We start from the raw sequence: 15,387 nt of genomic DNA, 5'->3' as shown, positions 1-15,387 counted from the left end.
ACTAAAACCAGCCTAACCAGAGCTAATGTGTTAAAGACGTTCTATAAATCAGAATAGAGAATGAGTCTTTTTAATGCATTTCAGTGATTGGCCAAAGCGATCTGCAATGGCTTTAAGATGTCAAGAACATGACTTTTAAAAATTGCAACAGATTGAAGTTCTAGGAACTCATTACATCAAATTTGCGCATTCATGTGTTTGGCCCTTGTTTTACTTAATTTAGTTTTATTTGATTTAATTTAGCAGAGTCCAACCCATAGCTCATCTAACACTGTATTACACTCATCTAACACTCTGTATTACAACCTGGGAACGTCTGCACACCAACATTCTTTGAAATATATGGGATCTGCCGTTAGCTTTTTTGAAAAAAAAGCATTTCTGTTTTATTTTGCTTTTATTGTCCATTATATATTTGCACCAGTTTCAAGCTGGATGCAGAAATTGTAACTTAAAACTGCCTATTTTACAACTTTGTTTAGTTTGTGACACTGTCTACCATTGTTTATTGATGTTATGCAGCTGTTCCACTTGCTGTTCCAGCCATTGTGTGATTCAAAGATGGGCTTTTAGAAATGTTTTATAAAAATATGAAAAAATATGCAAAGACTACTATTTAACATCACTTTCAAATAATCAGAGCTACAAAGAAAGAAGCTACCACCTACCCCTGCTTCTATTATTAAATTGATGAAAAATTAGAGAGTTGTTTCAGTGATAGGAAATTGCTTGAAAGGGCAAACACATCCGTACAGGTGGGCAGGACACCAGCTGGGTAGACATCAGTGACAGTTAAGATACAGCAAAGTGTGCATCATCTTTTGTTTTTTATTTTCTATCTGTTGAGAAAGTAATAATACTATCTGAGTGCTGTTGTGAAACAAAGTTAACTAATTAAGCAAGCATGCAATAATTACTATATTTTACCAGATGCTCTCATGACATCTTAGTGACCCTGTTATAATTCAAGCATACACAATAGGTCATAAATGGGGTCATGACTTCCATCTTATGCTGTCGTCCTATTTTCCAACATTTTATTTCATCATATATATGGAAGCTGATACATCAACTGTGCTATATTTGCTACATGTGATATGTATGCATCTAGCTATGCAATTGGAATAGTCCAGAAAGGAAAGTCATCCATTGCCAGGAGCCAGTATAGAAAGAAATGCGGAGAGAGAGTTCACCTTCCTGAAGTCTTTAAAAGAATCAACAAATGTTAAGCATGGCTTGTAATCAGTAATGTGGGGCCTGAAGTAAAACATACACATCTCAGCTTTGTCCTTTTGGAATAAGAACAATGTGGAATCCACAGAAGATCAGGCCAGAGTGGAATACTCTCTTAGTTTGATAAAAGCTACAAGACTTTCTGAGTGAGGCAGATTTGGAAATTGGTAGAAGAATTCATTGCCTATATCATAGTTCTTTATATAATTACCTGTTTATTAAACAGTCTGAACTCACTTAGTTATAAACAAAATCATTGTATTTTTCCTCTGCCACCGGTCAGCTATCCTGCTACATTCCATTGATTCTATGCACATTTTATAAAATGTATTTTAGCATCACTGAAACCAGGATGCATATTGCAACTGATAGAGCCTTTAAGTCAATTAAAGAAAACAGAATAGTGAATTTCCTTTTTTCATGTCTTAACAATATTATAGGGCAGTTCTCATAACTTTCTAGCTACTTTTGGGTACAAAAAAAACACAAAGGTTTGTTCCAGCAAATCAAACCCTTCCATTTCATATTCAATTAAACTCCTTCACCTCTATCAGAACTCTGCCTGTGTGATTTGCAGAAAGGAACTGGTAGGGCCAGGTCCTAAGGGAGCTCCTCTCCCTCCCTCCTTTGAGTCTCTATTTCTCTTTTTTGTTGGGGCTGGAAGGAGGTGTAGAATACATATTCTATTGTATATGCTTTTAATTCTAACCCAGTGTGTTTACTCTACAGTATTAATTGGATTCTTGCTTCATTAATTAATTTGGTTCTGAAAGCAACACTAAGGTAGTATGATTAGCTCCATATTAGAGAGATTAAATACTTGCTAGAACTCAGGTTTAACTCTGTTTCTTAACCACTGGTAAAAAATACATAGACATCAGTATTGTATTTTGTGCATCAGTTGGCATCGATGTATAGGAAAACATGGACCAGGTTTACCTACACTCACTAGGAGAGTTAAAGTTGTGGTGCTCAGAGTAAGAACATCTGTCAAAGCAGCATCACCTCCCCCCTTATGCAGCTTGATGCTACTGAGACTTATTTTTGTCTGGATTTGCATTTCACACAAAGACAGGGGGCAGATTTGTCGAGTAACATGGATTCCTTTGCTCAATGCCTACATTTTCAAAAGGCAAAATGGCAGAATACAAGAATGTATTTTTAGAGCAAATCATAAAAATGTAGTATTCCTTCCTTTGTGCTCTTGTAATATTTTGTTAATTGATAACAGTATATACTAAATTTTTAAATTACTGGTGTTAAGTAATTCGGTCATTTCTTTCACTGGTAAACATTTCTACTGCCATCACCCCTTGCCTGTAGTACAACAAAGCTTCCCAACCATTTTACTGGCCCTACTCTTGTCAACTAGCAATATGTTGGCCATACCACAGCTTCATATGTAAGTCTTTTCATTCATATACTCATTCATTCAGTCAGTCAGTCATTTATTCATTCAACAAATATCACTTATGGCAACCACTGTAATAAGCATCCCTTACACCTCATGGTTTAGAATATAGAACATAGGTTTATGTTCTAGTGGGGAAGGTGGTTATGAATAAAATAAAATATGTCCCTAGATTTGGAAAAAACAAACATGATTTTGAAATAGAAAAGAATATAGGAAGGGCCAGAGTTTAATGTGAACAAGGTGGAAAGGGGCATTACAGGAGTTGAGAAATGTGTACCAAAGCGGGATTTTATTCAACATGTAAAGTGGAAAACCACTGAGAGGTTTTAAGGATCTATCACAATTTGATTTGTATTTAGAAAAGATCCAATCTGTTGCTCCATGGAGGAAATACTGAAGGGAGGTAAGATAGAAGCCTGAAGATCAGTTAAAGGGCTGTTTCAGCCGTGATGGTGGCTTGGTCCCAAGTGATATAATTGGAAATGGAGCATAGTTAAGATGGTGGAGATAGAATAAATTGAATATAATTGTGACAGAACAGAAGAAATAAAAAATAACACTAATGGTTCTAGCATAAGTTAATTGATATACATAGGTACATTTGCAGATATGGATAAGATTGGGAGTTAGGACAGGTTTAAAGAAGACTTTCACATTCCATTGTGAGGCCATGAGGCAGTGAGGTGTATATGTCAAGAAGGAAGTACCAAATGTGAATCCAGAGACCAAAACTGTAGAGCTGGCTGGAGGTACATATCTGTGAGTCACCAGCATGAAAGAGCTCACCCAGGAAGAGAGAAGTAGACCCAGAACTGAGCTTCAATGTATCACAACACTCAGAAATCAGGTAGAAGAACAGGACTCAACATGGCCGCTGCTAAGGACAAGACAGTGAGGGTCAAGAAAAATCAGGAGGCAATGGTGTTTTGGAAACTGGCAAAAGATAAGGATTGGGGGAGAGGCTAACCATATTTAATGCTCCTGAGAAATCACATAAGATGAGAACAGAGAAATAAGTGATGGTGTAAGATCTGGCAATATAGATATCACTGGCAAGAAGATTCAAGAATAATGCTTAAAAAGTTTCAGTATCTCCCTGTATCTTTTAAGATAAAGTTAGATCTCTTAGAACCACAAAGCCTAGCAGAGTTTGGCTATCGTCTCCCTGGGAAAGCTCGTGTGTTTTGTTGTTGTTGTTTCTTTCTTTTTCTTTTATCTCTCTTTTTTTTAATTGAGATATAATTGATATGTAACATTGTGGAAGTTTAAGGTATATAATGTGTTGATTTGATACATTTATATATTGCAACATTCCAAGCTCTGCTTCTCTTTATGCCTGCAACACATGTCTCTTTCAGTTCCTTGAACACACTCTCTTTCTTTCAATATATATGGTTCTTTCTGCCTGGAGTGCTCTTTTTTTTTCTCCCCATGCCCACTAAACTTCCATTATTTTTTTAGGTCGACCTTCATTGCTTTTTATTTCAGGTAAACTTCACCTCACAATTAGACCAAATACCCTATTATATGCTTAAATCATAACATCAAGTACGTCCTGTGTGCTGAACTTGTCATGGTGATTAGTTAATTAATTATTGTCTCTTCCACTAAAATGGAGTAGGGAGGGAGCATGTCTGTTCTGATCACCATCCCTTCTTCATATTAGAAAAAATACCTGTCTTATATGCTAGGAGATAACTATACATTTGTTGAATGAATGGATGGATAATGTTTGCTTCTGCAGTCAATCTCATGTAATCTGTTTCTCTCTTTTTTTAAAAAAAATTATTTGAGAGAAAGAGAGAGAAAGGAAGAGGAAGTGTGGGGGGGAAGGGCAGAGGGAGAAGGAGAGAAAGTCTTGAGCGGATTCCATGCTAAGCTTGGAGCCTGACACGAGGCTTGATCTCACCACACTGAGATCACAACCTGAGCTGAAACCAAGAGTCTGACGCTAACTTACTGTGCCACCCAGATGTCCCTCTGTTCTTTACATAACCTTTATTATATGTGACTGAAATACTTGGGAAATGATAATTAATTTAAATAAATACCACTTACTTATTTAATATTACAGTTTTTAGAATCTATTAAATTAATCAGCTATGATTATTTTAAAATGTTATTGATCAAACTTCGTGACTATTCTGGATACATGCTATTTTGACGACTCAAGAAGTACCACACTCCTTACTACATTTAAATTCTGATGTTGTTTCCTGGTCCCTTCCCAGCCTCAGTTGTTCAGAATCAAGAGAGTAGATCACATCAATTTGTCACAAATAGTCCTATTTCTATGGAAGTGTTCTGCTCCTCCTGTCTAGGGCTTGGATACTAGGCCAATGCATGATAAAGCACAGATTTCCTCAGATGCCCTGTGGAAAGGCTAGCTACTAACCAGACTCCTGCCTAGATAACCCAGTTTCATGCTGTCCACTATCAAAGGGAAGCTGTGCTTTCTCCCCCAGCAAACCGCTAGGGTCTTCCTTCTTGTCTCCCTCCTGACACTTTTTATCTCAGGATTATCAATCCTCGGGCTCACCATTGCCTCCAATCTGAGAATATCTGAACGGAACACAAATTTATCCATTGCTATCTGTCCACATTAGGCTCTACTTCTTTATACCTTTGTAGTATACAAGTTTGGCTAACCAAAGTCTAATATTTCCTAGACACTAGACTCGATTTTAATACATGAAAACAACACAGATAATTCAACTCATGTATTGTGAATTAGTCTCAGTATTTCTCGGGTAGAATCTTTCTGCCCACTTATTTAAAATGGAATTTAGTCCAAGTTCTTACTGTTTCTTCAAAGTCATGATCTGCAAAGCCCCTTTAAAAATCTCTCTTTAAGGCTTCTGAACCCCTCCTATCTTTAGCTTGTTATAGAGGATACTTCTTATACTTGAGTCCCTTGAATGTCATGTACTCTCTTCCTGGCCTCTAGTTTTGCTAAATATGCTGCCATAATAGCAAGCTAATAGAACACAAGTATTTGCTTACAGATATTTAAAGCAAACCCATGGATAGTTTTCCATTGCAAATGTATTTGGAAAAATAGGTTCGATAGTTGAGTACTTGAATTTGTGACTCCTGACACATATTTCTTATTAAGCTTACCTCCTGAAGAATAGTGCTTCTATTTGCAGCTATTTTATTTAAGAAGAGACTTGCAAAAAGAGAACAACATCATTTTTATGGAATCAATGTTCTATCTTTTAGAAATTGAAAAATTTTTTAAATACATAGTAAAAAAGACTGGGGAAAGAAATGAGAAAAAATGAAGAGGGTTAGTAAAGCAAGAAAGGAAAGTAACATGAAACTTAGAGATGGTTCAAAACATAACTTGTCATCTTCTTAGCTGTGAGAAATTGGACATATCACCTAAACCCTCTGAACTAGATGGGGAAGATGGGGAATAATAACACTATTTGTCTCAAGCATTGTTGTACAAATTAGATTATGCATTTAAAGTGCCAAGCATATTCCTGGGCATAGCAACAGTCCAATAAGTTAGCTATGGTAATAATCAAAATAAAATCAATATCATACCAAAAATCCCATTATAGTATTATTATTCAAAATTTCAGATGTGGGATTATTTTCATTTGCTCAAAGGGATGGTGTGCAAATTTAGCTCTCTAGTTCCCAGTAGCCAGTGACAAGGTAAAACAATGAGTTTGTAAATATGGAAAGATCTATTCACTGAAACACAGGAACCCTTCAGTAGTGTTTTCTAACTGAGGATTGTAGAGTTACTGCAAGGGTTCTGTTTGTCTGTAAGTCCCTTAAGTATCATATATGGCTCAAATCATAGTGCCTTGTGCACATGTGCACTATTCATTTTAAATGAATCTGATATTGTGATAATGATACCAATTTATTTAATTGTGTTACTGAATTCATAGTAGCCTTTTACCAGTATGCATTTTCCTAACCGATGGACTTGCCAAGAACACTATCAGAATCATGAAGAGTGCTGTATATTAATTTCCTGTCTTTTAATCAAAAAGATTGGGAGTGTATTGCGGAGGGGGAAAAAAGTTAGCTTTTGTAAAAAACAAAACAAAACAAAACAAAACACCAAAAAACAAAAACCCCAGCTCTCAATTTCATCACTCTTCTTTCCCTCATCAACAGCACTGAAGACCTCTCAAGTCACAGAAGCATTCTTTTTTTTAAGCAGGATTTGCTGCTGTAGACAGGACTTTCTGATTCCATGGCTAGCCCCATGGGGATATCTGTGAAAGATTTGGGGTTTGAATGTTTTCCTAGTAAATGACACTGGTTGCAAAAATAACCAGATAGGTAATTGTTTAATTGTTCGCTTGGTCATTTTGAATCAAATACAGGTATTTTCTACTAATTCAATCCTTGTGTCATCTTGCCAACCCCCATTTTGGTATATCCACCCTGGATCTGTTTTATCATCTCGTAGGTAAGAAAATTCTTGATTATTTGGGGGGGGGGAGGATATGCTTTTTTTTAAGTTGTAATGAATAGTGTAAGGGAGTATTATTTGGAGACTTAAAAAAAATCTTCCTTGAAGGAAAAAATCTTTTAAAAGGCCTACTAACTTGGTCTAATTACTTGAATTAAGGAAGTAAGATGCTTTTGCACTGACTTTGAACAACTTTCTTGACTTCCTGCAAAGAGGATTCTTGACAGTATTTTTGGAGAAGTTAGTAAAACCGAATCTGACATCACTACCTAGCAGTTTGTGTAGCTAGCAAAGTGGTTTGTTCTTAGGGTAGCAGAGGAGGAAATTGCTCCCTGTCTGATAAGACAACAGCAAAGAGTATGCATTCATTTCTTTTATTTTTGACTCAGTTTCACAAAGAAAACCTTTGGCAGAGATAACTATTATTTTGCCTTTCAGAAGGACGTATGCTGTTTCATAGGAATACGGCTGATTTCCAGATATGACCATGTATTTGTGGCTTAAACTTTTGGCATGTGGCTTTGCCTTTCTGGATACAGGGGTGTTTGTTACAGGTAAGTACAAGGATATTAATCTATCCTTAGTTATTTTTTTTTCCTTGTGGAGGGATGTGGGTTTGAAATAGACATAAAAATAAGTTAAGTGTTGGTGATTGGAAATGAGGAAGCTCACTATAAAATGGTCAAAGCTATTGTAGCTCAGAGACACAAGTCTTGCTATGTGACAGAATACATTGTTACTGTTTAAAAAGGCATAAATGTTTTGGGGAAAAAATCACAATTTAAAAGAAACGTTGTCTATCCGTATCTTTGTTTGCAAACTGTTCAAGGGTATTACAAAAGCAATGTTGTTACTTAACCCTCAAATACGTGAATATAAGTTTATGAAAGTCTGAAGAAATCTTAATGACAAAGTAAGTGAATTTTCATCCTTTTAACAAAAAATGATTTTTTAAAAGTCATAATATGGCTTTGGTTGCATGTAAGCCACTCTTTCTTTTTGAACTGGAGTTTGCTTCCTCAAATTTTGATTAGTACCGAAATATTTTTATTGAGTACTTAGCTATATGATAGTTTAAAATAATACATTTGGGTATTTAACAAAATATTAATTTTATGCATACTCTCAACACAGAATATATTTTAAAACAAGTTTTTGGTTTCTTCCTAATAGTTTTAATGATTATTTGCTTTGGAAATTTTTACGGGGCCACCGCCCTTCCTGGGTGATGGGTAAATATTAGAGCCTTGATGAGATAAAAATATTTAAACTCTTAAGAGTCACACAAATACTATATTCTATAGGAAAATGTAATGGGGAATCTCAAATATTCATTTAAGTTGAAGATCTTGGTATATTTGTTATCTATTTAATGGACATTTCTTGAACAGTTTCAGTTTGGGTCATGGATGCATTTCGGTTGATTGTTAAATGTAACTAATAAATCGATATTTAATAGATACTACTTATGATGTAGTATCTAAAAGCTGTTCTTCAATATTGAAAGGACACTGAAAATGGCATTTTTGTAGAAATTCCAAATAAGTTTTTAAAAAAGGGAAAAAATATTTTTTAACAGTCTTGCTTACTGTAATTGACTTTGAAATCTGTTCTTGACTTTCCACCACTCTTCTTTCCTCTGAAAGGCAGGGCAGTAGCTACCTCTAGAGCTTGTTACATTGTCAGTTGATACTTTGTGTAACCAAGAAGAATGGAAAGCAGTGTAAGATACTGTTTTGTTTTTAACTGCAAAGATGGGTTAAAATTTGTTTATAGAGATACAGCATTTTGTCTTAATACAAAAAATGTTTATCAATTTACCTTCCCTATAGTTTATCATAACCAAAACCAAGTTATAATGAATAATGATTTTAACCGGGTGATAATATATATATTATCATAAATCAGAGTGAATATTCATTAAAAATTCCCACCCAAGAACTGTTGCAAAGCATTTCTAAATAAGCACAAAGGAACACTGAAATATTTTCTAGGACCCAGAGCAAATCACCACAAAAATTTTAACTCACTCTATTAAGAATTTTTACCATAAGAAATATCTTTCAATTTATGATCAAAGTAAGAGAGTATAAAGTTATCCAGAAACCTTTAAATCAATTGTGCTGAACAATTTGTATTTAAATAAATAGATAGACATAGATTTATTTTGAAGGATCAAGTTTTTCTTCAATTGCTTACATAAATATCAAGAGCAAATACTTTTTTAAAGGCAATGATAGTTTTCCTGAAATTTATACTTATTTTTAGAAAAAAAAAACATAAAAATCTAATTATCTATGTCTGCAAATCTTACTTATCCTTTTAAGTTCTGAGGGACGTTTTGTAATTCAATGTATGATTTGGGAAGTTATTAATGTTTTAAATTATATTTTTCTTTATTAGCAACAAATGAGTTTGATTGTAGGCTTGATTTTAACGTGTTACAATTGAGTTTAGTGATCATAGGAAGTATTAGGCTTTTGGGCATCAAATTTATATTGTGTACTCTAAGGGAATAAAAAACCAGAGCCAAATGTAGAGAGACATCAATTAATGGATAAATATATGCACAATTCAGATGTGTTATTTATTGTACTTTAGGTAAGTACAAATACAGGCAAGGCAAAATTAAACCTTGCCATGGCAAAAATGCTGGGTTGAGTTTTACGCAAAACTTTCTAATCTCTTTGCTCTGTGCCTCTTTACCATGATACCTGGAAACCTTTGTTGAACATTTTTAAATAATTTTAGGGGACGATGATAATTTTGAGAATGCAGATAGAGATGAGTGTTCTCTGACTCTAAAAAGGTGTAAAACTAGGCAAATCTATCAGTCTATAACATGCCAGCTAGAGTTTATGAGTTAGATTATGTGAGTTATGAGTCATAACAGTTTAGATTCATTTCCTGGTCATAAGTCTCCATTTTCCCAGCAACATTAAAAGAAATATTTCATGTTACAAACATGTATTATGCCTTGCACATCTCAGGCTTTCAATACAAATTATGAATTGAATTTAATAAGCAATCTTACTAAGTTCTAAATTCTCCACAATTTAGAGATTTGTGGGTATAGACATTATTTTTTATGAATCTTTTACAAGTATTTTTCTAATACAAATTTGCCTGTGATCCTTACCATTGTTAGAATTTGAAATGCATTTTATTTGAGAAAAGGTAAGGTGGACTTAGGGATCTGTCTTTCCTTTTCCTCTCTTGTTCTATGTAATTAAGTAGAGGGGCAGAGTGGTTAGCTTGGGGGGCGAGGTCTTTTCTCTGTTCTGGGATACTTGATATCCTTTCACCAGTGACAATTAACTAGTGTAAGAATATAGATATTAAAAAAAGAATATAGATATTTTGACACTTCGTATAAATACACATGTACTGATACATACACATATATATTCTAGTGTTTATGTGTGAATTATACAATACACACATACACGTATCTGCTTATCTATCTCCTGGTTCTTCATATTTGTCTACTTTTAAATATTGGAGTTCTATGGGCTTTAATCCTTGGCCAATTTTATTCTTGTTTTCTCTGCTCAGAGTTCCTTACCATTACCTGCTATATATTGATGATCCTGTTTTTCCATCTCCAGACTCATTTCTCTGAGGTGCAAGAAAAAAAAACTGAAATATATTTAAATGCTCCTCAAGTCTTATAATTTTACTTTTTAATAATCTTTAAAGTCTTTTCCCCTTTCTTCATCTCCATTGACATCGCCTTAATTCATGCCTTTATCATTTTTTACCTGGAGTATTATTATAGTTTCTTAATCTCTCTGCAGTCTCATCCATTTCCTTCTATACTCTACACCTTAAAAATATAAAATAAAAGGAAGAAAAAAACCCTCTGATAACTTCCCATTGCCTTTAGTATACACGTTAACCTCCTTGTCAGAACAACTGAGTCCACCAGTGAGCTAGGAGCTGGCCCTGGAGCTGGGCAGGGCGTGTTTTGTCTTTTTTCCTGTATGATTCATTAACCCACAGGAAGCAGTTTCAACACTCTGCTCGGCTCATCTACACTTCCTCAGGACCTTGAAGGCTCTGTGCAAGTCCTATTTTGTTTTGAATGTTTTCTTCTGTCACTCCTGCCACAAAATATCTCCACTGAAATTGTAGGCATTTGGCCACCTTTCAGTGGCATTTTTCACATACTATTTCAATTTGTTGTTGGTGGTGGTATTAGTATTATTATTTACCAATCAGTGTATTTTCTTCCATTGTAACCTGTGTGTATTCACAAACTATGTTTTATGCCTTTTTTGTATCATCTGTACCTGATGTCTTACCAGATACTAAAAAAGTAATGGATGTTTTTTGACAAAACTGAAGATTATAATAATGAAGGAGAAAGAGAAGAACACAAATAAATTCAAAAATAGAAGGCAGAGGAAGAGAGAAATATGAGACAAAAAAATTAGCCAGAGGCAAAGTGGAAGGGTAGAGAGAGTTAGACAAATCATCAGGATTAAAAAAAATAAGTTTGGATTTGGATCTTTATAGGTTTTACATTTTTAAAAATTTAATTTATTATTATTATTATTATTTTGCTATTTCCTTCTTTCATCTCCCCATCTTCCCTCTTATCTGGAAAACCCTCCTAAATTCTTAAAAATCCATAGTCAAGAATGTTATTCCTAAGTATTTCTTGGCCTACTCTTTGGACACTTTTGCTAACGGCGTTTCCTTTGGTGGGTTAGTTTTGTTCTTCAGAGACAGGTGACTCTAGGAAGAAAAGTAAGGAATCAGGCGGGGGAGGAGATACTCATCTAACACAGGGACAAAACACATGGAGTCAGGTCCAGTCCTTGAGAGGACAGCCATGGGCGCCTGTAGGGTTGTGGGACTGTTTTCAGGGCTCACTCTATGCATTGCATTCTGTGCACACAGAAAGTTTGTAAGGAGTCTGGGTATCATTTATTACTAGACAACATGATAATGAATTTCAGTTTGAGTAGGTAAAAAGCAGAGATTTATAGTCAGGTTGATTAGTTTTGTTGGTGAAAGCACAGTGTTAAAACACACAAGGTTTTCTGTTCAGATCATGTATATGTAAGTTACTTTGGTACAGAGAAAGAAATTTGTCATCACCAAACACCTTTGATCTTTTTCAGTCATCATATAAATTTGTGGGAATATTTACACAGGAGAAAATAGGAATGGAAATTGAACTTAATCTCACTTTAAATTTAATTTCAGTCTAGTCTAAATAGCTGTGTCAGTACTAGATACCCAACTCCATACTATTTGCATATCACTAAAGGATTAGTGCTATGACTTTTATATACATAAGGGTAATACTCTTAAGGGAATGATGAAGAAAAAAATGAAATATTGCAAGCTATTCATTTAGCCATATGATGTGATATCTATTTCTACATAATCCTGAAATATATAGATGTATTTTGTGTACATGGCCATAACCAATATTTAGATGAGAAAATATCTAATCATTGCCTAAAATTTTTAATATGCATTCATTTTGATATGTCAAGGTGTTACTTCAGTTTCAGTCTGTCAAGAGTCTGGGGAATGGATACTGTAAGCAGTGAATTGTGTGTTCAGAAATAACAACAAAAACAAGAAAAGATAAAGAAACAAAACTTTGGCATAAATACCCATTGAAGTCAATGTTACTGAAATACATAAGCACCTTCCATGTGCATTCATATCATTAACTGACTGACCTCTGAAAAGATAATCAACAAGATTATCAATGCTTTTATTAGATTCTTTACTGAAGACCCACTCAAACAACTTTAACATCTTCCATGGTGCTTGACTATATATACAGTGTTTAAAGATTAAACATTTATTTCCTACCAAAAATGAACCACAAATACCTGAAATGAAAAAGTTATTTTACTAAAACTTCAATTTCTCCTATATATACTGCATGTGAGATAAAATTATAACTACATGCAATGATATTCCAATGAAAATGATTGCCATTCATATATTTAAAAACTATTTCCAACCAAAATGTGAACATCTGCAGGAAAATCATCAGGCCTTCAAAAAGGTGATCTGCTAACATTGGAGCACAAATCAAGAGCTAAGGGCAACTCAGCATCACACTCATATATATTAGAAAATGAACAGCTACTCTGGCAAACTTAACAAAAAGCATTGATACGCAAGAAGAAACTCTGCATTGTAAATATTAGTAATAATAAATTGTGCTCATAGTCATGAAAATAGATTACAGAATCTTATATAAATAATAATGATGTTAAGAGATGATAGCAAAGGGATGGTATCATTGCAATAAAGCGTGGTCACCATATTTTAAATATCTCCACTTAAAAAAAAAGAAAACAGTAATTTGTTTACTGATAAAAGAAATACTAAGCATCATAGGAAACGAGTCAGGTGCCATACTGTGTTGGAGATGGCATTTGGATCGAGATGCATTTTAAAAATCTAATTCTATGAGTTGTATGATCTCAATTCAAATCACTTTCCATTTTTGATACACAGTGTCCTCATCTGTAAACATTGAAATTGAGAATATTTGTGAAAATGCTTTGAAAACTATGAGATACCCTGCAAAGTTATATATTGTATTTATGTGATACAATAAAATCACAGCACATAGCTCTTTATCATTGACACATGATTCCAAATCACGTCTCTTCCTTTGAGAGATTCATAGGAGATACAGTTTAAGGCTATGTGATAAAGGAATAAACCCTTAGAGATCTTTGAATTCTTTTAACTTTGCATCCCCTGTTTTAGGGATTTTTCAGGCTACTCTGGATTCTACCTCTTAAATAGTTTGTAAATCCAACTCTTTGCTACAGATTCTTATCATTTCTTATTGTAACAATAACTGCAGTCTTGCCTCCCTTCGATCCCTAGTGTGTTCCTACTTACCTCTACTAGGATAATCTCTGTAAAAGGCAAAACTTACCTTTGTACATCCTTCCTTCAGTGGATCCCTATTGGATAGAGAATATACTGATCCCATGATTTGGATCCCAAGGATGCTTAAGAAAATAAGCATTACATTAGAATACACCTACATTTATGAGTTTTCCTTGAGAACAGCTCTCACAGAAAAAAAACTCTATTAAGCCAAGTTAATTCCCTGAGTATTTTTATATAGCCTGATTAAATCATTACCAATTTTTTCATTAAAAGAATTTTACTGAACTAATGTTCAATAGCATTACTTTTCATTCAATTTTTATAGTTACTATTAAATTCATGAATCAAGTTTTTTAACCACCTCCAATTTTACTGACTATAGACTTATGCCTCTGGGAATTTTCCTTTATAGTTATTATATTTCTAAGTGAATTTTTTTTGTCAAATAATATAGATCTAAATTTCCCAAAAAGGTTTTAATTCTTTTTAGCCAGAAACAACATTACTTTTGTGCCATTTTAGCCGCCATTGCTTGTTTCTCTCTCTCTCTCTCTCTCTCCTTTTTTACATTTCAATATTACACAAAATGTAATTGATCTGATGTAATTATTTACTTCTGTCGAATTTTAAATTGGGTATTAGACATTTTCAAATTTATATTGTGCTGATATATCTATCATTAACAATCATTTTGTGATTGAGAGCTCTTTCAGCAAGATCCATTTTGAGATTTTTAAGGGTTTTGATTATTTCTCAAGTAACCAGTGGAAACTTCAGAAATACTTACAAGACTGCTATATAGTCTAGAATTGCATTTTAACTCTCATTCATTTGTGTGGCATTCTTCTTATTAGCTTATACACCTTATGCCAACTTCTTACTAATTGGAATAGCAAAAATTAGAGAGAAGAATTAAGATGATAAGTTTAATGTTTTCAATATACATCAGTGGGTGAGATCAAAATAAGGCATCAAATCATCCTACTTTTGTCTCTGCATTTAGGAAAAATAAAGCTATTAGCTTGGTATACACAGCTTTAATTTAATCCTGCCAGATTTTTCTAGCTTTATCTGTAACTTTGTGACATGTACTTTACAGTTGACCCTTGAACAATGGATAGGGAGGTTGATGCCCTACACAGCCAAAAGTCTATGCATAACCTTTGATTCCCTCAGAATTTAACTACTAATAGTCTACTATTGACTATAAGATTTCCTGATAACATAAAAAGTTGATGAATGCATATTTTGTATGTCATATGTATTAAATACTGTATTTTTATGATAAAGTAAACTTGAGAAAAGAAATGTTAAGAAAATAATAAGAAAAAAACACCTATAGTACTATACTGTATTTTTAAATAATTGTTCGGAAGTTTTATTTTTTTATTATTTTATGTTAATCACCATACAT

General features: G+C 33.8%; 1 protein-coding gene across 7 annotated transcripts in view; it reads left to right on the top strand.

Moving 5' to 3' along the window:
* Nucleotides 1–7,338: 7,338 nt before the first annotated feature.
* PTPRC (protein tyrosine phosphatase receptor type C) overlaps nucleotides 7,339–15,387 on the top strand; it is a 127,314-nt gene continuing 119,265 nt past the window's right edge. For all 7 annotated transcript variants that reach the window (XM_028120310.2, XM_028120309.2, XM_028120307.2 and 4 more), the window contains exons 1-2: nucleotides 7,339–7,445; nucleotides 7,527–7,642. In XM_028120310.2, coding sequence (XP_027976111.1) covers nucleotides 7,570–7,642 — 73 coding nt within the window. In that variant the 5' untranslated portion in view covers nucleotides 7,339–7,445; nucleotides 7,527–7,569. The remainder of the gene's footprint in view (nucleotides 7,446–7,526; nucleotides 7,643–15,387) is intronic.

This window comes from Eumetopias jubatus, unplaced genomic scaffold, assembly GCF_037043125.1.
Source record: "Eumetopias jubatus isolate StellerSeaLion01/CBP00866 unplaced genomic scaffold, mEumJub1_p1.0 scaffold_12, whole genome shotgun sequence".
NCBI lineage: Eukaryota > Metazoa > Chordata > Mammalia > Carnivora > Otariidae > Eumetopias > Eumetopias jubatus.
This window is presented reverse-complemented; position numbering and strand designations above follow the sequence as displayed.